The 22,103-nt window shown below is 40.1% G+C and overlaps 1 protein-coding gene across 10 annotated transcripts in view; it reads left to right on the top strand.

Annotated features, from left to right (window-relative positions):
• DCAF8 (DDB1 and CUL4 associated factor 8) overlaps positions 1-22,103 on the top strand; it is a 45,588-nt gene that overhangs the window by 5,032 nt on the left and 18,453 nt on the right. For 9 of the 10 annotated variants that reach the window (XM_027095125.1, XM_027095117.1, XM_027095124.1 and 6 more), the window contains 4 exons: positions 9,534-9,608; positions 12,955-13,625; positions 14,593-14,733; positions 15,817-15,911. In XM_027095125.1, the coding sequence (XP_026950926.1) occupies positions 9,560-9,608; positions 12,955-13,625; positions 14,593-14,733; positions 15,817-15,911 (956 nt within the window). In that variant the 5' untranslated portion in view covers positions 9,534-9,559. Of the gene's footprint in view, positions 1-7,612; positions 7,712-9,533; positions 9,609-12,954; positions 13,626-14,592; positions 14,734-15,816; positions 15,912-22,103 lie in introns of those variants that run through there. The other variant, XM_027095120.1, reaches the window with a different exon arrangement.

The raw sequence follows: 22,103 nt of genomic DNA, 5'->3' as shown, positions 1-22,103 counted from the left end.
TGTATCTGAGAGGTTAGATATTTGCTCTTATCCTCTGAGGATACTATTTAAGGAGGTCTGGGCAAGTTCTAATGTGAAGCATCCATGCTTGCCTCACATCTTTTTTTTTTTGTTTTTTTGTTAGCCATCTTGAAAGCTATTATAGGATTTACCTCTAGTGGTAGCCAAGAGGCTATATTCCTCTGGTGCACTTTAAGCAGTGCCACATTATCAGGTATGTTTTTAACCTTACTTAGGACCCACATTATACTCTGTTCTCTAGTCTCGTGCAGATAGGAGGGCACTTCTTGATGTTTTTAGCCTCTCTTTCTTTATTGTTTTATCATAAGTGTACCCTTTCATCTCTGTAGTGTCCTTTCAGACAATTTAAGAAAAATTTGAAATGTGAATGGCAAAAACTGGTAATGGGGACTGGATTCTGATGTAGATATAAATCATTTCATAGTGGAAACACAATGAAATTTCCTAAGAAGTGGGTTTTCCTTAAAATGATTTAAATTGAGATGAATGTGCTTAAATGTTATTATAAAACATTCCTTAGCTCTGTTGCTAGAGATAGCACTTAGTGCATTCCTAACATACTCTGAAATACTGTTAGTAGAATTAAAGCCAATAAACTATAAACACAGGGCATTTGGTGTTACCGACAGGGAGAGAAGGCATTCATCCAATGGAGGAACAGAGCTCCTTGTTTGTAGTATAGTTGATGTAGAAATTCTTACCTTCCTCATCATCATTTGTGATGATTGCTTTGAAGTTCTCATCTTGGCTATCTTCTGAACCTTAGAAAGGGAGAAGACTTAAAGAGACTTATGCTGTGGGCTCCTGTGTATATTGCTTTACCCCAGTTCATAGAACATGAATGTGCTCAAAAGAAGGTATTAACGGAGTTCTCTGAATTCTTTAAAAGGCCAGTGAGAGTAGGTAAGCAGATTTTATAGACTTGGAGCTGTGTGTTGATTTGTGTACAACGTTTGGAGGATCATTGTTGAGTGGTGAAGAAGCCCAGGCTTCTCTAGGAAATGCAGTCTGAAATCAGAGATGAGAAGCTAGAAAAATAATATAGATGCCTACCAGGTACAGACAGCCAGTTGCAAATGTTGTGTTTAATCCTCTAAACCAGCTCCTTCAGGGTAATGATATTGTCCCATTTTACAAAAGAAGAAACAAACTCAAGGGTAGATGGTTGAAGTAGAATTCAAACTGAGGTCTGACGGACACCAAACCTCTTTTCTTTCCCTTATACCATATGCTGTCTTTAAAAACCAGGGCTAGGGCTTCCCTGGTGGCGCAGTGGTTGAGAGTCCGCCTGCCGATGCAGGGGACACGGGTTCGTGCCCCGGTCTGGGAGGATCCCACATGCCGCGGAGCGGCTGGGCCCATGAGCCATGGCCGCTGAGCCTGCGTGTCCAGAGCCTGTGCTCCGCAACGGGAGAGGCCACAACAGTGAGAGGATCGCGTACCGCCAAAAAAAAAAAAAAAAAACCAGGGCTCTTCAGTGCCAAGTGATGAAGCAAATTGAGCTGAAAGGTAGATCAGTACTTTTATTTTAATTAATTTATTGTTTATTTTTGGCTGTGTTGGGTGTTCGTTGCTGCGCATGGGCTTTCTCTAGTTGCGGCGAGCGGGGGCTACTCTTCGTTGCGGTGCACAGGCTTCTCATTGCAGTGGCTTCTCTTGTTGCAGAGCTTGGGCTTTAGGCACGCAGGCTTCAGTAGTTGTGGCATACGGGCTCAGTAGTTGTGGCGCACGGGCTTAGTTGCGGCATGTGGGATCTTCCCGGACCGGAGCTCAAACCCGTGTTCCCTGCATTGGCAGGCGGATTCTTAACCACTGTGCCACCAGGGAAGTCCATCAGTACTTCTTATAAAAGTGTATTTAAAGTATAAAAGGTCTGTCCAAATGACAATATGAATGAACACATTTTTGAATTGTTTAAACATGGGTCTCAGGTTATGATTAATTGGTAGCCTAATAAGTTTTTTATGGAAATAATTTTAATGGACTTAACTGAAGAGATAGCTGAATCCTTTTATTTTATGATACTTGAATAGGGAGAAAACCAGCATCCATTCCTGAGGTAATTCCATGGAAAAGCAGTTCTGAGTCTTACAGCCTTTTCTCAGTTTGCACCTTTCTGTACTCTGTAGCATTTGAAACAAGAACCATCCCCACTTTCTTGAAACCTTTTCCTCTCTTGACTTCCAAGTCATTTAAAACTGTTACTCTTTCAACTTCCCTGAGCATTTCTCTCCCTCTTTCTTTTTTTGAAGGATAGGTATTCCCCAAGATTTTTTTCCTTTCTTGAGTCCTTAATTTATTTTTGCTTTTTAGTGAGGTATAATTTACAAGGGATTTGATTTTGAAGCTTATCTGTACAAATAATTCTCAAGCCTGTATCTCTGGCCCTAATTTATTTCTCAGATTTCAGACATACATTGATTTTCCACTTACTTTACTGACGTCAACTTGGATTTTAAACGTAATCAAAATCAAATTCCTCTCTTCCCCCACATGCCAGTCTCTCGTTTATGGCACTAGATTTCCTCTGTGCACCCAGACTCAAACTTGTCTTTTTTATTTTTTGAGCTTTGTTACTGCTTATTGAGCCAAATTCTGTCAATTCTGCCTCTACAGTGTTTCACACGTTGACCCCATTCTTTTAATTTCCTCTGCCATCAGCCTAAGACAGGATCTCATTGCTTCTTAACTTTGGCAACTGTACATTTCAGTCCATCTTATTATCCTTAACAAAATCTTCCTGCACACACACACACACACACACACACACCCCTTCTACTATACTTCACACACACACACACCCCTTCTACTGTACTTCTTAACTAATGAACTGTACCCCAGCATCTAGCCAAGCCAGACTACCCATGTATTTTGTTGAACATAATCAGGTTTTTCATCTTCCATGTCTTTTCTCATGGTGGTCCTGATGCGATAGCTTTCTCAGTTCTACCCATTGAAATCCTCTCCTTCCTTCAAAGTCCAGTTTAAAAGCTAATTTCTCCATAGAAGCTTTTCCTTTCTCCCTGACTAAACATAATCCTTTACTCTGTTGAACTACAACAACATTCTGTTTATATTTTCTTTTTTTTTTTTTCCTTTTTTGGCTATGCCACTCGGCTTGCAGTATCTTAGCTCCCTGACTAGGGATTGAACCCGGGCCATGGGAGTGAAAAAGCTGAGTCCTAACCACTGGACTGCTAGGAGATTCCTTTTTTTTTTTAAGATGGTACTGACACTTGTGTCTCTTGTCTCATAGTTGTATACCTGTTTTCCTAATTGCTTATTGGCTACAAAAGGTATTATGACTGCCTTATTTATATTTGTAGATCCTGTATTGCCTTGTACATTGTTGCATTACTAGCATGTCTCTGTACAAATGGGCCACTGGGTGGTGCCAGAGGCCTATAATTTAGAGAAAAAAGGGAGGCTGGAGCTGCTATACAGTTGGGCTACCCAGTGCTGTTACATCTTCTGCAAGATAGGAATAGAGATTAATTTCCCTGATCCAGAAACGTTTGTAGTTTCTGCTCCTCTGTCCCGTTTACCAGAGGAGACAGTGTAGTATATTTAACTCCTCCGAGTACTTTAATAGAGAGTAGCCCAGAACTAAAGGCCTGCCCCCCTGTAAACATGTTTATACGGTATGAGTTTCAACTTCCTTGGGGTCATCCTTTGAATTCAGTGTCTGAAGTTCTCTGATTAATAAACACTGTACTATTAGAGTGGGGCTGGCAGCAGGAGTTGGGAAAGTTGGCTTGGAGAAGTGTTTATTGTGAAGTAGAAAAACAGTAAGGTAAGGAGAATGAATTTAAATTGAGCCATTTCAGCTTAAAAGCAAAAACTGGGGATGGAGAAAATAGGACTGGTTGATTCCAGATGGACTGTGGGACCTAAGACTGAAAAGCAAATTTGTACTTTGGATGGAGATCAACCCTGAACAGCTGTTCAGTCATGAGTGGTGTGGGACATCTGTCCTCCCAAGAGGAACCAGGGATTGTGTGGCTCTCAGATATGTCTTACTAATAATTGAAGTAGTTTCTACCATCACCTTTCACTTTAAGAGGAAATTCTGAAACCTTGTCTCATTTAAACATGGGTGTCTGTGTAAGAGAGTTGGGCACTTCAGTTGCAGAATGAGACATGCCAAACGAGGCAGCTGGACTGACCCAGCTGGACTGACCCAAGAGAATGCTGAGATTATGTAACTCAAGGGAACTCACTGAGCATGAGTTCAGGTCTTAGTAAAGGGATCAAGGACAGAAATATTATTTACAAGTTGATGTTTCCATTGAACCTGAGGTAAGGTAGAGTTATCAGACCAGTTTCCATAGACCCTAGAGTCCAAAGGAGTTAAAGTGAACTTGAGAGAAATTTAAAAAATAAAAATAAAAAGCATATGTATACAAATTAATAGTACAACCGTTAGAACTACTTTGGACTACTTTAAGCTTCTGATATTCTTAGTTGTCACCTAGACAGTAGGGTTGAAGACTTTTTATGAGTTCAGGATTCATCTTGCCTTTAATGTGGTTCTGATAAGGCAGCTTTGTTTGCAGCAAAAATTCTTCCACATTTTAATTTTCAAGCAAGAAGACCAGACATTTTGCTCTCTTTTATTGTGGCCTATTGACCAGTGTTAGCTAACTTCTATTAATAGTCACAGGCTTGAGAATCTAGTATTTTTAATTGTTGGGTTGTATCTGTCATTTAACACTTTGCATGATTCTTTCCCCCCCTCCCCCCACTCTCTCATTCTCTTTTCTGGCCAGATTGATTGATTGATTGATAATTTACATACAGTAAAATTTACCTTTTGTTTCACTGACCCATTCTTTGGATTCTAACAAATGCATAGTCATGTAACACCACCATGATGGAGGCATAGAACATTTTAATCATTCCAGCAGGTTTTCTCATGACTGTTTGTAGTTAGTTCCTTTCCCCCAAATCCCAGAAATGACTGGTTTGCTCTCTGTCCCTATAGTTTATCTTTTCTGGAACGTTCTACAAATGGAGTCATGTTATGTAGCTGTTAGAGTCTTGCTTCTTTCACTTAGCATAACACATTTGAGATCCATTCATGTTGCTGTATATGTCAGTTCATTGTGTGATGGACCACAATTTTTATCCATGACCTGGCTGAAAACCACTTGCTTTTAGTTTTTGATACATCTAAGTAAAGCCACTAAAACACTTACATTTAGATTTTTAGGTGGATATGTAGTTTCATTTTTCTTGAGTACATACCTGGGTAGGATTCCTGGGTTGTATGGTAAGTGTATGTTTAACTTTATTAAAAAAAAACTGCCGAATGGTTTTCTAAAGTGACTACCTACCATTTTACCTTTCTCTGAGCAGTGTGTGAGACATTAGTTGCTCTACTCCTTGTAAGCACTTGATAAAGTAAACTTTCATTATTATTATTTAAGAATTTTTAACTTCTAATAGGTGTGTAGAGGATTCTCATTGTGGTTTTAATTTGTATTTTCCTAATGACTAATAATGTTGATCATCTTTTTCAAGTGATTGTTATTTAGTTGTGAGAGAAATTAAATATATTCCGATTGCTGTCAAATATGTCTTTTTTTTTTTGCGGTACGCGGGCCTCTCACTGTTGTGGCCTCTCCCGTTGCGGAGCACAGGCTCCGGACGCGCAGGCTCAGCGGCCATGGCTCACGGGCCCAGCCGCTCCGCGGCATGTGGGATCTTCCCGGACCAGGGCATGAACCCGTGTTCCCTGCATCGGCAGGCGGACTCTTCAACCACTGCGCCACCAGGGAAGCCCTCAAATATGTCTTTTGCAGATATTTTCCTCTAGTTCATTGCTTGTCTTTTCGTTTTTTTATGTGTCTCTTGAAGACTAGATTTTTAATTTTGATATGTCCAGTTAATTAATTGTTTCTTTCATGGTTTGTGCTTTTTTGCATTCTATCTTAAGAAATATTTTCCTAGGGGACTTCCCTGGCGATCCAGTGGTTAAGACTCTGTACTTCCAATGCAGGGGGCGCGTGTTCGTTTCCTGGTCAGGAGACTTAAGCTCCCACATTCCTCACGGTGTGGCCAAAAAAAAAGAAATATTTGCCTAACCTGATGTCACAAAGATTATCTATTTTGTTTTTCTTCTGGAAGTTGTATTATTTTAGCTTTTACATTTAGGTCTATGATCCATTTTGAGTTAGTTACTTTTTGTATATTGTACAATGTCCAAGTCGAGTTTCTTTTTTTTAAATTTGGATGTCCTGTTGTTCTAGTATACCCGGTTTCTTGTATAAATCTTTCATCAATATTAGGATAAGAAAGCAGCCCCATTGGTTTTAAACAAGAGATGTTTGGTGCCTCTTCCACAAAGTACTCTTACATCCTGTTTTAACTCCCCCTCTGCTTGATTTTTAGTTAATATTTTGTCATGTATTTGGTTTAAAATTTAAGGCCTTTTTCTTATTAAGACAGGAGGAATCTAGGTCACTGGAATTTCTTAGGTAGAAATTAAAATGACACCTGGGTCTTTTTTCCCCATCCTCCAATAGTTTACTCTTTAACCTTCACTTTGGCAGGGGTTATGGTTATTTTTAGAGTACAGGCAGTAGAGCTAATCTAATTAAACTCCCCCAGCTACCTGGGGCAGTGAGCTCATCAGCTCTTCCAAGCTCAGATTGGTTTGCTCTGGACTGGATTTTACATGGAAATTGATCAAGGTAAAAACAGTGGATTTGTTGGGAATGGAGTGCATTAAAGAGTGAAGAAGGTAATTTAAGTTTGGGATCAGATATGGTCCCTACCTCAGATTTATAAGGTTGTATTCTTTGGTGATGGAAGAAATTCTAGAGTGACTCCTGTACTTAAGACCTAGGGCACAGTCATAGCACCTTAGCCTGCTTTAATTTGGGCACTTACTCTAATTTCTACCCCAGAATTGAGATGGTTTTAAGTTTCTTCATTTTGACAGACATTTATATGATAACAACTCATCCCCAAAGTAATTGTATTTTATCAGTGTCATCGAAGTTTCTTGGCTTTTTAGAGACGTGATCCCCGAAAATGGGAATGTATGTACTCCAAGGGATATGGAAGATGATCCAGTGGTGTATAGGGAGGGAATGTTGAAATTTTAAGTTTTTTCTAGAAAAATCAAGCTTAATGTTTAATGTGAATTGATTAAATGTGGGTTCATGCTCAGAGTTTTCACTGATAGAAGTTCATAATCAGTTTTGAGATCACTGCTCTAAGAGTGTCCTTCTGCAGAAGTTTTAACATATAATTTTGTTTAACTGTACCATCTCTGGAATTACTAATACTGTTTTACAAAAGAAGAAAATGAAGCCCAGAGAAGATTAAGCAGCACATCCAAGGTCACATCACAAAGTTTGTTAATAACTTAGCTAGTACTAGAACCCTGGACTTCCAATTTTCAGCCTAGGACTACTTATACTAAACTCTGTGGCCCCTAAAATGTGACTTTTAGAAGCTCTCTGCCTATCAGCTTGGTGATTAAACAGAGTTGACATAAGCATTCATAGGTTTTGTTCTGTTTCTGAATTTAGGAATAAATTCTGTGAACTTTTTTCCTCAAAGAAAAGATCGCTTCTTGCAAGAACCTTAAACCAGTGTCCCAGAAGATGAGCTTTACAACCTCTGGGTATAGGTTCAACCTCATGGCTCTCCTTTTCTGAGAAGTGGTTCTCAGAGCTAGGTAAGCATTAGGCATTTGGCACCTCCTGCCTAGCAAATGTGTTTTCTAGAGCCACTATGAGTCTAAAGTTCAGGCAGTCTGGGCTTCTGTAGAAGTTGATGAGATTCAGTTTTGAGAAAGGGTCTCTGGAGCTGCTCAATACTTCTTCTCTAGGAGTGGATAACAGTGAGATGGGAAGTATGGTGTGGTTGACAGTCTTGATTCTGGAGGTGAGAAGGCATCAGTTCTCTTCTCAGTTGACCATAAGGTATGCTTATGACCTTAGTTTTAAATCTTAAAGTTGTTTTCCCTGCTTCATAGAACTTTTGCAATTAATGTAATTAATTTAAACCCTAGGTGAAGAGGAAGATATTGCTGAGCTACTGAAGAATATAAACAGGGACTACTGAGAGGAAAAAAACAAGTGTTGTGTGAGCAGTGCTGTACAAAAATACATCATTGAAGTAGGAGGATGAAAACAGCCTGCTCTGCAAACAGCTCTTCACTGTTTTTCTTTATGTGGCTTCACAAATCTGTTTTTTGTTGGCATTGTCTTTCATCATCACCCTTCCAGGTGTCCCTCCCTCAAATTCAGCCTCAGTCCTGCTCTTGCATTATTTCTACTCACCCACCCTGGCCTAACGTGAGCAAGCTTTGGGCAGCTGTCTCTTGGCAGAGGGCACTTTAAAAAAATTTTTTGAAGCAACTTGGATTTTTGTAGAGGAGAGAAGCGGGTAAAGATAAGGATGGGGCTGCTTCTGGGATAATTGTTATGGGAATGAAAGGACTGTTGAAAGATTAGAGGCCAGTGTGCCTGGGTACAAGGACTGGAGTCATAATCATACTTTGTCTTTTCAGTGCCTTTTGTCCAAGGCACTGAAAGGGCTTAACAAAATTCTGGTCTGAATAATATTATTCTTTGCTCTTTGGACTTTGCTTGAGGTGGGAGTGAGGCCCTGAAAAAATAATGACTGTATTATAGTGGTATAAAAGGAATAAAGCTAGGTACCCCGACTCCTAGTTAGGGCTTTGCTAAACAGACAAACCTGGTGAAAGTTGGTGGAACTAGGTGAAATAGTGCTTGCCATTTTATGAAATGGACTGAGATGGTTTTAATGGAAATGTTGCACTTTCTTTTCCAGCTTTGCACTTGGTGACTGACTTACTAGTCATAAAAGGGAAGAAAAAACCTTTTAGGTTCTTTTTTAGGGGTAGGATACTCCTGAGTTCTAATTTGACTCTGCTTCTTATAATCCTTAGTTAATATCTGTGCCTGTATGTTTGAAGCTGGGCATCTGAATGACCATAAAGCTCAGGCTGTTATCCCAAGAGCTCAATTTCTTTTATCTCTGCTGTTCTGTGTGTGAAATGATATTCAGAGTCTGACCTTCCTCTTCATGTTGTGAAGGCAAGTGTTTCATAGAGTTTGTGGATACATACGATGATTATTTACAACAGAAAGTTTTTGCCTTAGAGGGTAGTGCTGAAGCTAGCTTTTTGAATTAAGACTCTGCTTGCTTGCAATACATGTCACTTGATATAGACCTGCTGTTCCAGGATTTATTTCAGTTCCTTCTTTCCCATCTGAAAAATCACTGCCAGTTACTCAGTGAGAAGAAATGGCAGTTAGCCTCCCAAAGATATGTCTCTTTATGGAATTTAGACATGGGGGGATAATATCTGGCATAATTTTCAGCAGCTGAGAAGCCCTGCTGAGAACACACAAAAAAATCAATTTTGTAAAAATGACAAAGGCTGTACATTGTTAAATCTCCTGGTGCCTTTTATCATCTTTCCCAGATTGTTTCCTAATTGTTTCATTTTCTTACTCTTCTCGATCCAGGCTGGCTGCAGTAAACATCATTCAAGATGTCCAGCAAAGGGAGCAGCACAGATGGCAAAACAGACTTAGCTAATGGTAAGGGGCCATAATGAAGGTGAAGCTATTTTTGCTATCGACTGAGGTTCTCCTCCTCCCGCAAAGAGAGTGGAGACTTGGATTTTAGCGGAGGGAAGGAAATCTTTCCTAAGAATGAACTCTTGGAGGTAGACGCAAGAGGGAAGAGATACGGGAACATATGTATATGTATAACTGATTCACTTTGTTATAAAGCAGAAACTAACACACCATTGTAAAGCAATTATACTCCAATAAAGATGTTAAAAAAAAAAAAAAAAAGAATGAACTCTTCCTGTGTTGTTTTGAGTGTAGGAAACACCTTGGACTACCTGGTACTTTTGCTCCTTCAGCTTTTATCTGATTGTTTTCAGAAGATCAATAATAGAGTTGTCCCTCTAAGAGGTCAAGTGGTTTGGAATTTTGTAAGGGTGGACAAAACCTAGGAGATGCTGTTAATAAAGGAGAAAAAGAAGATCCAATTGGTGGTGGAACCAAGGGAGTTGTTGGGAAGGCAAGGCTCCCCAGTTATAAGGAGAGGTCTCTTTTCACAGTAGATCATAGTTCAGTAGAGATAATTAGATAAGAGATGAAGTTATAAATAGCTGCAGTTGGGGCTTTTTTCTTTCTTTTTCTTTTCTTCTCTTTCTTCCTTTTTTTCCTTTCCTTCCTTCCTTTCTTTCTTTCCCTCCCTCCTTCCCTCCCTTCCTCCTTCCCTCCCTCCCTCCCTGCTTCCTTTCCTTCCTTCCACCAGTGCTACCAAGTATTAAATCACTGGGTCTACTGCAGATTTGAAGGCAGAATATCATGATTCTGGTAGAGTATAGCTACTACCTGGGTTGTTTGACCAGTGCATCCACTCTGAGCCAACTTCCAAACTAGAGAAGGTCCTTCAAATGGATATAGTTGGGCAGTATAGTGTTCAGCATTCCTCAGCACCTTGTAGTTTTAAGATTATCGTCTAAATTCTAGTTGACGTGTTTGGTAGAGCAATGTAGTGAGTAAGGGAAAGGGAGATTTTCAGCATGATGTTTTACTGCCCCTTTGTTCTTTTCTTACCACTGGTGTTCATTTATCTTCTCTAAAGGAGAGTGATTCAGATTTTTCACTAGGCTTAGTTGAAAGGCACAGGATTCTAGAGGGGTTGGAGGTATACAATTGATTTGGAGTTTGGCCATTAGCTAGATCAGGGATTGGCAAATTATGGCCTGCAGGCTAAATCCACAGGCCTGCAGGCTGCTGTTTTTGTAGTTTACTGGAACTCAGTCATGCTGCATTTATTTACCTAGTATTTATGGTTACTTTTGTGCTGCAGCAGTGGAGTTGAGTAGTTGTGCCATACATCCATACGGTCCAAAGTTTAGAAGCCTAAACTTTTTATTATCTGGCCCTTTACAGAAAAAATTTGCCAACCCCTAGCTATTATCTTGGTCATTGACTGTTAGTGTCCTCTTGCTGAGCTTGCGATATGCTCTGGCCCTTATCTTAATGTGGTAGGGCCCCCAAAGTCATCTTAATTTTAACAATAAATGCTAGGAGTTTTGATGTTTCATTTTTTTTTCTTCTTCACAGAAGTGATGGGTGTGATATTTTATCCCTTCTCACCACTCCCAATCTCAAACTCAATTTCATTTCAAAAACCACAATTATTAATCTTTCTCAGCATATACAGCAGCCTCAGCAAATGTAGTTCCTGGGAGCAAATTGCTGCACTTTTCCCCTTTTTCTTCCAGTTCCTAGTCGTTTTGACACTGTGCTCTTAGTTGAGGTGCTATTTGAAAAGAGCTGTTTGTGTGTGTCTCCCAACCTTCTGTCACTACTTGAACCAAAAAGTGTGTGTATTGTTTATCTGTTTTCTTTATTGGGCTTTGCCTAAGAGTTCATTGAAAAGAGGTTCCATTGCTTCAAAGATCTTCAGAAATTATTGCTCTAATCCAGATGACTAAGCAAGAAGATATTCCCATTTTGAATCCTTAAACATCAATGTGGTATTGGAGTTGAATAGCTTATACCAGTCACACATAGCTGGTCAGCCTTTCCTACCTAATAGCCTTTACTTCTGGCAAGATAAAATTTATTGTCATCTGAGGAAAGGAGGCCATGAGCAGGTTTAAAATCCTCATTCACCCCCTTCCTTTCTTTACATCTTGACCTTAGTTTGGAAGTTGTGGTCCTTTTGGCCCTAGATAATTGCCAAAGTGCTCACTAGAATATGATTTGGCTGTTAGATAGGAGAATTCGGTATCTAATTTTGGGGATTATATTGCTCAAAGTGACCCAGTTATTTTATAACTACCAATATGGCAGACCTAGAATATGAACTTTTCTTTTCAGGTCCTGCTGTAGTAGCCCTGCTTTTTATCAATTTTATTTATGCTTCCTGATAAAACTTTGTCTCACTAGAATTCCTATATCTAAAACTAGTAATACGATTATTAAATTAATGGAAGTAAGGCAGAATACATTTATCAGCAAAAAAGAGAGCAAGAAGCCACTCAAATGGTCACAATTTCCACTTGTCCCTTGCACTTCCTTCTGGATCCTTGGGGGAAGAAACTGTAGGGTTTAAGAGGTGGGAGGTAGTGGTGCTTTCTCGAAGTGGTAAATAGTCCAACTTTTGCTGGGGATGGCTGTTCTTTTTTAATTTATTTATTTTTATTTATGGCTGCGTTGGGTATTTGTTGCCGCGTGCGGGCTTTTCTCCAGGTGTGGCGAGCAGGGGCTGCTGTTCGTTGCGGCACACGGGCTTCTCATTGGGTGGCTTCTCTTGTTGCAGAGCATGGGCTCTAGGCGCACGGGCTTCAGTAGTTGCGGTGTGCGGGCTTGGTAGTTGTGGCTTGCGGGCTCTGGAGCGCAGGCTCAGTAGTTGCGGCACAAGGGCTTAGTTGCTACGCGGCATGTGGGATCTTCCTGGTCCAGGGCTTGAACCCGTGTCCCCTGCATTCGCAAGCGGATTCTTAACCACTGTGCCATCAGGGAAGCTCAGGGATGGCTGTTCTTTTTTCTTATGTTCAGCTTAATTATGTGCTATAACTAATGGATGCCCATCTAGCAAAATAGAGCCTAAGGTAGTTGTATCAGGCATACTTTTATAAAATCTGCCAGTGCTTTGCTTCTTGAGAATTTATTATAATCTTTGGTTGTCCTGCAGTTCTTTATTTGTGTGTGACTTTGGTTTTAATCTTTTCAAGATTCCCTCTCAGAAGGTACTGTTTATAAGCATATGTAATGAAAACATTTTGACCAAAGTTGGTTTCTGGGTCTTTTGGTGTGATGATTTTTTAGACTAAGGAGTGGGAATCCTTCTGGTCACTATCTTATTTCCTTATTTTTCCCCCTCACCTACCCATTCCTCACTAACATGCAGGAAGCCTGTCTAGCAGTCCAGAGGAGATGTCTGGTGCTGAGGAGGGGAGGGAGACATCCTCAGGCATTGAAGTGGAGGCCTCAGACCTGAGCTTGAGCTTGACCGGGGATGATGGTGGCCCCAACCGCACCAGCACAGAAAGTCGAGGCACAGATACAGAGAGCTCAGGTGAAGACAAGGACTCTGACAGCATGGAGGACACTGGCCATTACTCCATCAATGATGAAAACCAAGTCCATGACCGCTCAGAGGAAGAAGAGGATGAAGAAGAGGAGGAAGAAGAGCATCCTCGTCGTCGTGTACAGCGCAAGCGGGCAAACCGTGACCAGGACTCATCAGATGATGAGCGGGCCCTGGAGGACTGGGTGTCCTCGGAGACCTCAGTCCTGCCCCGACCTCGCTGGCAAGCCCTTCCTGCCCTTCGGGAGCGGGAGCTGGGTTCAAGTGCCCGCTTTGTGTATGAGGCTTGTGGGGCGAGAGTCTTTGTGCAGCGTTTCCGCCTGCAGCACGGGCTTGAGGGCCATACTGGTTGTGTTAATACCCTGCACTTTAACCAGCGCGGCACCTGGCTGGCCAGTGGCAGCGATGACCTGAAGGTGGTGGTTTGGGACTGGGTACGGCGACAGCCAGTATTGGACTTTGAGAGCGGCCACAAAAGCAATGTCTTCCAGGTGAGGCGAGGGAGCAGATTGGCAACTGAGAAAATCAGGCACGAGTTAGACAAACCTGAGCTGCTGCCTGGAGTAGGAGTGATAGTGAGTTGTGGTAGGATTTAGGTATCAGGACTCGGTCCTTCCTTGGCTCCCATAATGACTTAGAGGAGTTAAATACACTGAAAGACTCATGGCACCCTGTTGTTTCCTTGAGCACAGAGACTGTTAGAAGCCTCATTATAATAGAAAGGGTGCTTGGAAATCATCAGGAAGGCACTAAGTGCCGTGCTAGGAGGCGTTATAATACAAGAGCAGAGGCTCTTGAACCAATCTAGTTGAGTTTAAATCTTGGTCCAACCCCTTAACTAGCTATGTGATCTTGGGCAAGTTTATTTAACCTCTGTCTTCAGTTTATTTACCTATAGTATAGGGCTAATAACATACAGGATTATGAGGATTAAATAACAGTAGAAGCTAAGCAGTTAGAACCGTGCCTGGTACTTAATAAACGTTTGATAAATATTGTTAATATTGTTATTCTCTGGAAGTTTTACTTACCAGCCCCATCCATCATATGGTACTAGCCATTTATCCCTAAGCATGTTCTCTTTCCTTCCCCAATATCCCCTCTAGTTTCCTTTTTCTTTGTAGCAAGTTTATGTTTACTTCCTGAGTCAAGGAAGATTTTCTCCTTTTTCCCTTACCTTTCTTTCTTACTGGGTATAGTCCTAGTTCACCTGAGCACTCATACCAGTTCAGCCTTCTAGAAGCAACAGAAATCCTCTCATATCAGAAATTTTTTCTTTTCCTCTCCTTTAACCCTTGGAAGAAATTGGACTTGAGCCAACTGTATAAGAGCAGGAGGTCTCAGTTTCCAGCTGTTGTGTAGCAAAAGTGGATGATTTGGGGTTGTCATCATGTTTTTCCCTCTCAAATTCACCTCTTCAATTTCTCTTGTCCCTTTTTTTTATTCTTAACATCCCAGGCCAAGTTCCTTCCTAACAGTGGTGATTCCACCCTGGCCATGTGTGCCCGTGATGGGCAGGTTCGGGTAGCAGAGTTGTCTGCTACACAGTGCTGCAAGAATACAAAGCGTGTGGCCCAGCACAAGGGAGCATCCCACAAGGTAAGTAAGCCCTTGCCCCAAAGGTTGTGCAGTTCAGCTCCTCTGTGGATCTCAGCCAAAGCCCTCCAGTATCTCTGTCCATTGTGTCCCCTTTGTTGTGGTCACCTCCATCACTTCTTTCAGTCCTAGGATTTGTAGGTAAGATGGGAGAAAAAGCAGCCACACTAAACTTCTCAGAAGGCAAGTATTTGAGAGATCTCTAGATCTTGCACATGCAACATTCACCTGATAATACTTAACTCCTAAGCTGAGCCATGGTTGGTTTGGAGATCCTTGAGGTCTCCTGTGCCTTCCAAACCTTTAAAATTTACTCCTATTGTATTTAGAACATTTTAACAGCTCTAAGGTGCTAGCTGTTGGCTTCTCATATGTGAGAGCTCCAGCTTTTCTGCTCACAACTCTCAGTGCATAAACAGTACTATTTCTGGAAGCCCTATTTAGAGCTGGGAATATAGGCCAAATAATCATGATGGCAGCCAGTGAGGAGCCAAGAACTGCCTAGTCTCAGAGTAGGCACTGTTTTCTTCCATGCCGTGGAAGGAGGATGGTCCTCTTTTTTTTTTTTTTTTTTTTTAACAAACCCTAAGCAAATATGTAGGTGGACCTGGAGTATGCTTTCCTCCCCCATGGCTCAAGAAATATGAAAATTACTATTTCTTTGATTCTTAAGACTACCCCCAACCCACTAGATAACTAACTTTTAGAACTAAGCTGTAGGGAATGAAACTTGGGTGCCATTTCTCTTCCCACCTGAGAGTGTGGAATTGATTTTGAGGATGAGCCCTAATGGCGGTGTTTTCCTTTGGTATCACTGTTCAGATCCCTTGGAGACTTAATTAAAATAGCAAATCACCTGTCCTTTTGACTTGTATAGAATAAACAAGCTGTGAATAATTCACACAGAGCAAGAGAGAATGGGCTTATTAAATTATCTTCTTTCCTGGGATTTTACAACAAAAAAGGCAGACGTTTCTCTTGCTGAGACATTTTAAATGCAGCCCTTTGTAAAGATAAAGGAATGAGTTAGACAACCTCTAATTTTAATCTTTAGAAACCTCATGCTTTCCCTTTTTTCTCCTTCAGTTGGCCCTGGAACCAGACTCTCCCTGTACGTTCCTATCTGCAGGTGAAGATGCAGTTGTCTTCACCATTGACCTCAGACAAGACCGGCCAGCTTCGTAAGTATAGCAATAGTATTTTTACAGAACTGGATTTCTTGGCTTTGAAAATATTGCATGTGTCCTAGGTAATGCTCAACTCTCTGGTCCATCAGAATGGTTCCTTTGTATTTATGATAAGAAACAGATGAGTTTAGGGCAATTCCTTATTTCTTTGTTGTTGTCTCTTTCTCAGCAGTAAAATACTATTCGCCTGTCTTCATTTCTAAAGCAGGGTTCAGTTATCTTATTATATGTGGGCTTTAATAACTGGATGATCTTCCACTCTCCATTCACTTGGGTGCCACTCAGCTTCCCCACAAGAAGCATGTTCCTAGCAACTTAGAGATATGCTCCTATGTAGTTTTCACTTCAATTTTGTGTAGAAATGTAAAAATTAAATGATAATTCTTGAACAAAAATATTGGTAATTGTAGTAGAACTCTATCATATCACAGCTCATTTTTACTTGAATCAGAGATTCATAGGTAAATTATATCCCCTTTTAGCTATGTGATATCATAGAAAGAGTATAGCATCTTATTTGGATCCAGGCAGACCTAGATCAAATCTCAACTTGGGCACTACTAGTAATGACCTATATAACCTTTCTGAACTTCAGTTTCTTCAGCCTCACTATGGGTATAATCAGTCAGTCTTATTCTCTCTTTTTCTCGTTTCTGTGAGGATTATTGATAAATGTGTTTGATACCTCAGCATAGTGTCTGGCACCATGGTTGGAACTTATTGAATTGTAGCTACTAATTATTTCAGTTTTCTTTTTTCATTTTTATTGCTCTTATAATAAACAAATATATCTTGTTTTAAAAACTCAAATAATGAAGTATATGGACAAAATGTAAATGCTCCCTCATGTATACCTCCCCTGCCCACCACTTTTCTAGCTATTGATAACCATTGTTAAAAATTTTGAATACCTTTTCAATCCTTTTTGTATACATTTATGTGTCTTACTATATACATGTACACTCTTCCCTCCAACATGGGATAATTGTACGTGTATATAAACTTACATACACATATGTTCCTGCAATTTACTTTTTTCACATTATGATGTATTTTGGAGAGCTTTCTACATCAGACCAAAAAGGCCTACCTAATTTTTTCTTTGTAAACATTTTATTTATTTTTATGTGGACCATTTTTAAAGTCTTTATTGAATTTGTTGCAGTGTTGCTTCTGTTTTATGTTTTGGTTTTTTGGCCAAGAGGCATGTGGGATCTTAGCTCCCTGACCAGGGATTGAACCCATGCCCCCTGCGTTGGAAGGCAAAGTCTTAATTAACTATGGACCGCCAGGGAAGTCCCTATGGCCTACCTCAATTTTAACCATGACATCTGTGTTATAGCATTGGTGTACCACAGTTTGTTTAACGACTGCCTAGTTGATAGATTATCTACATTATTTATTGTATTGTTAGTCTTAAAAACTATCTTTTTTTTTTTTTTAATATGCCATTCTGGAAGTTTATTCTAGGATCACAAAGTGAGGAAGAACTCAAGATTTCAACTTTTCAGAACTCTCCCCCCTTAAAAATTATCTTAAATCTTACATGTCAATACCAATATTGAGTAAGGGGTGTCCCTAATTTATATAGCATACAAGTAAAATATAAGTTGATATAGGGAATATAATCTTAAGGCTGATTATTATTAGACTTTTATTTTTAGAGAGATAAGTATACAAAAAGTTGTCTAGAAAGTGAAGAATTTAAAATAGTGGTTAAAGGATGGAAATGTTTTTGGCTTGTGGAAAGGATATACTGGTTATTTATATAAAACTTAAGAGGATGAAGATTGAGAGATAATGAATGGATTTCTCCTGGAAAGCGAACAGGCCTGGGTGACAAGGGATCTGCCTTCTAGTACTAGCCTGCAGTTATATAGCTTTGAGAAAATCATTTAATCTCTTAAACTGAATGATGTTTGTTATTTTCAGTTCTCAAGTTCCATGATCCTGTGCTGATAATGGAACATCAGCAAGTTTTCCAGAGGGGAGTGGAAGGGCAAAGATGGAAAAAATGATATGAGTTTGTTTGGTCTGCTCTGGTACAGTGTTGTGAAGCTGAATGAGATCCTGTGGATCAGGTTCAGAGGAAAACTACTGTTAGGCCACAAGAAATTGGGAATCCGGTTCAAGTAATGGGCAGAGTACGTGACTGGCAGATTATTGAATGTGTAATGAAAAGGTGTAAGCAGAAAATCTGGCTGAGAGTTGATCAGTGGATCTAGGTGCAAGCAGTAATAGGTGGGATAGAAACTAAAAGGGGGAACATAGGAGAAACTTAGAGTAGGAGGAGGTCCAGATTCTGGCCTTAAGAAAGTTTTTGCTTTAGGGGTTGAATTAGTGGAAGGCTAGAATGAGGACTGAATGTGAAGGTCATGGCTAGAATGTGTATCCGTATGTGTTAAGCTGGTGCCTGAACATCTGCTTATATCAGAGACACTTTTTTGTGTGAAGTTGGCATAGGGGAATTTTTCTTTTGTATGTACATAATAGCTGAGATTCTGGAATCTGGTGATATTGGCTAACATCATAGGAGGAGTTGGATTTGGAGCTGTGGGTGGGATATTCATTTAGCCAGCGGAAGCTAGTTTGAGATATTCTTCAGAGGAATCCGTTGGTTTGATCTGTAATTGTTTTTCCCTTTTTCCTGGAACATACCAGCCCGCTAAAGACTGCAAATTTTAAGGCAGAATTTGGTAAATTTGTTTCATATGGCTTTGTGTGCTGCCTTGCTCTGGTGTCAAAACTTTTTTTTTCCTGCTGCCATTATCAGTCTTTTTTTTTTTTTTTTTTTTTGGGGTACGCAGGCCTCTCACTGTTGTGGCCTCTCCCGTTGCGGGGCACAGGTTCCGGACGCACAGGCTCAGCGGCCATGGCTCACGGGCCCAGCCGCTCTGCGGCATGTGGGATCTTCCTGGACCGGGGCACGAACCCGTGTCCCCTGCATCAGCAGGCGGACTCTCAACCACTGTGCCACCAGGGAAGCCCTATCAATCATTTTTATAGCACCTCTGCATTTTCCCCATAGGGCTCAAGGTGCTCTGTGCATTTATGCATTAGGAGAGAGAATTGTTTGTTTTAGGTGAATAAATGGAGGCATAGAAAATTGAGTTCTTTGTCAGGATTAGATGACAGTGGAGCCAGTACTTCATAATCTATCCCCTCACTTTCTTCATTTTGCTTCTGCATGGTAACTGTTATGTTTGTCTGACCCTCTCCTAAAAATCCAAATTGCTGAGGAAATGAGATGTTTCTCTGAAAAAGAGCAGCAGCTGCTCCTATTCCTCTTCTATATCTAAAGCCCAGATTAGAGCTGCCTCTTCTCCATTGCTAGTTTTGTTCCTGAAACTTTTTTTTGACTTGTTTTCTGCCTTGTGTTTTGGGTATGTGTGTATTTGTGTTTTCCCTAATGACATTTATTTTTAATGACCTTTGTACACTATTCTTTTAACGGAAGGCTGCAGAGATTTTAAAATTAAATTTCTCCTTTGCCTAGAGCAGTCTAGGATGGAGTGACTTTGACCATTCAGAGAGGATGCTAACATCATTTACAAAGAAACTTATTGTCATAGTTATAGTTCTTTTCATTTTCTGTAAGCACCAGAAATGAGCAAAAGCTTAGAATTAAAAATGAAAGCTGTTATTCATAATCGCCAAAACTTGGAAGCAACCAAGATGTACTTCAGTAGGTGAATGGATATACTGTGGTATATCCAGATAATGGAATATTATTCAGCAGTTAAAAAAAAAAAAAAAAAAAAGCAAGCAAGCTAAAGCCCAGTCCCTTCCTTTCCTGTCTTCCTTTTTCTATAAATTTACTAATGTTTATGATGTCATATTTGACAGGATGAACGCTTCAATCTGGGAGGAGTATTAATAGGGCCACCCTTAAGGTGGGACAAAATTATGGCTCTTTGGCCAAAATCTTCTGGCTAAAACTCTGAAATTTTAAAGGTTTCCTCGGGGTCCCATGCCCTCCTAAGAATCACCCTTTTTTGTGGTACAACCAGAAGAATACTTTAGAAATAATTTTTCAGCATTAAAAACAGCTGTCTTGACAAGAACCTCTGCTCCTAATATGCTTCAAATAAGGGAAGACTAATACTGTTTTCCTTTGTATTAACCGTTGCTTGTTGTTTTTCATCGTGCATTATTAAAGCTGGGTTTTATTTTTTTTTTATTTTATTTTTTTTTAACATCTTTATTGGAGTATAATTGCTTTACAATGGTATGTTAGTTTCAGCTTCACAACAAAATGAATCAGTTATATATATACATATATTCCCATATCTCTTCCCGCTTGCGTCTCCCTCCCTCCCACCCTCCCTATCCCACCCCACCAGGCGGTCACAAAGCACCGAGCTGATCTCCCTGTGTTATGTGGCTGCTTCCCACTAGCTATCTACCTTACGTTTGGTAGTGTATATATGTCCATGCCTCTTTATCGCTTTGTCACCGTTTACCCTTCCCCCTCCCGACATAGCCTCAAGTCCATTCTCTAGTAAGTCTGTGTCTTTATTCCTGTTTCACCCCCAGGTTCTTCATGACATTTTTTTTTTCCTAAATTCCATATATATGTGTTAGCATACAGTATTTGTCTCTCTCTTTCTGACTTACTTCACTCTGTATGACAGACTCTAGGTCTATCCACCTCATTACAAATAGCTCAATTTCGTCTCTTTTTATGGCTGAGTAATATTCCATTGTATATATGTGCCACATCTTCTTTATCCATTCATCCGATGATGGACACTTAGGTTGTTTCCATCTCTGGGCTATTGTAAATAGAGCTGCAATGAACATTTTGGTACATGACTCTTTTTGAATTATGGTTTTCTCAGGGTATATGCCCAGTAGTGGGATTGCTGGGTCATATGGTAGTTCTATTTGTAGCTTTTTAAGGAACCTCCATACTGTTCTCCACAGTGGCTGTATCAATTTACATTCCCACCAACAGTGTAAGAGGGTTCCCTTTTCTCCACACCCTCTCCAGCATTTATTGTTTCTAGATTTTTTGATGATGGCCATTCTGACTGGTGTGAGATGATATCTCATTGTAGTTTTGATTTGCATTTCTCTAATGATTAGTGATGTTGAGCATTCTTTCATGTGTTTGTTGGCACTCTGTATATCTTCTTTGGAGAAATGTCTATTTAGGTCTTCTGCCCATTTTTGGATTGGGTTGTTTGTTTTTTTGTTATTAAGCTGCATGAGCTGCTTATAAATTTTGGAGATTAATCCTTTGTCAGTTGCTTCATTTGCAAATATTTTCTCCCATTCTGAGGGTTGTCTTTTGGTCTTCTTTATGGTTTCCTTTGCTGCGCAAAAGCTTTTAAGTTTCATTAGGTCCCATTTGTTTACTTTTGTTTTTATTTCTATTTCTCTAGGAGGTGGGTCAAAAAGGACCTTGCTGTGATTTATGTCATAGAGTGTTCTGCCTATAAAGCTGGGTTTTAAATGACACTTCTCTGGAATCTGGGAGATAGATTCTGACCTTAAGGTCTTTTCCTTTTTTTTTTTTTAATGTTTAATTTTTATTTATTTTGGCTGCGTGGGGTCTTAGTTGCAGCACGTGGGATCTTTGTTGCAGCGTTTGGACATTTTAGTTGTGGCATGCTGACTCCTTAGTTGTGGCATGCTGACTCCTTAGTTGTGGCATGCCTGCGGGATCTAGTTCCCTGACCAGGGATCGAACCCAGGTCCCCTGCATTGGGAGCACAGAGTCTTACCCACTGGACTACTAGGGAAGTCCCCCTTAAGGTCTTTTCTATCCACTGTTTCTGTGATTCATCCTTCCCTCACTCCCTGCTCCCAGATGATTGGGAAGATGTACTTACAAGTAAAGGATAGGAAGATGTGGGTAGTATTGTCTCTTTAATGATTGGTTGTCATCATATTAGACTCAAGCTAAGGCTAATGAGGAGCAATACTTACATACACCTTTAATTTATACTTCTTGAGGAACACCAGAAAATTACTACATGTTTTTTCCATCTCCAAAGTAGCATTTAGTAAATATATATGGTGGTGGGTTTTGTTTTTTTTTCTTGTTCCAATGTACGAACAAACAAAACCACTTCTTTCTTTCTTTCCAAGTGAGAATCTGTTTGGTTTCTTATTAGCTGTGTGTGCGTTACTGTCTTTATTCTCACTTGCCATGACTATCTGGATCTTTTGGAGAATATA

This window comes from Aethalodelphis obliquidens, unplaced genomic scaffold, assembly GCF_003676395.1.
Source record: "Aethalodelphis obliquidens isolate GAN/ISIS:26980383/991018 unplaced genomic scaffold, ASM367639v1 scaffold90, whole genome shotgun sequence".
Classification (NCBI taxonomy): Eukaryota; Metazoa; Chordata; class Mammalia; order Artiodactyla; family Delphinidae; genus Aethalodelphis; species Aethalodelphis obliquidens.
The sequence above is the reverse complement of the archived record's forward strand: the minus strand, read 5'-3'. Positions and strand labels throughout refer to the sequence as shown.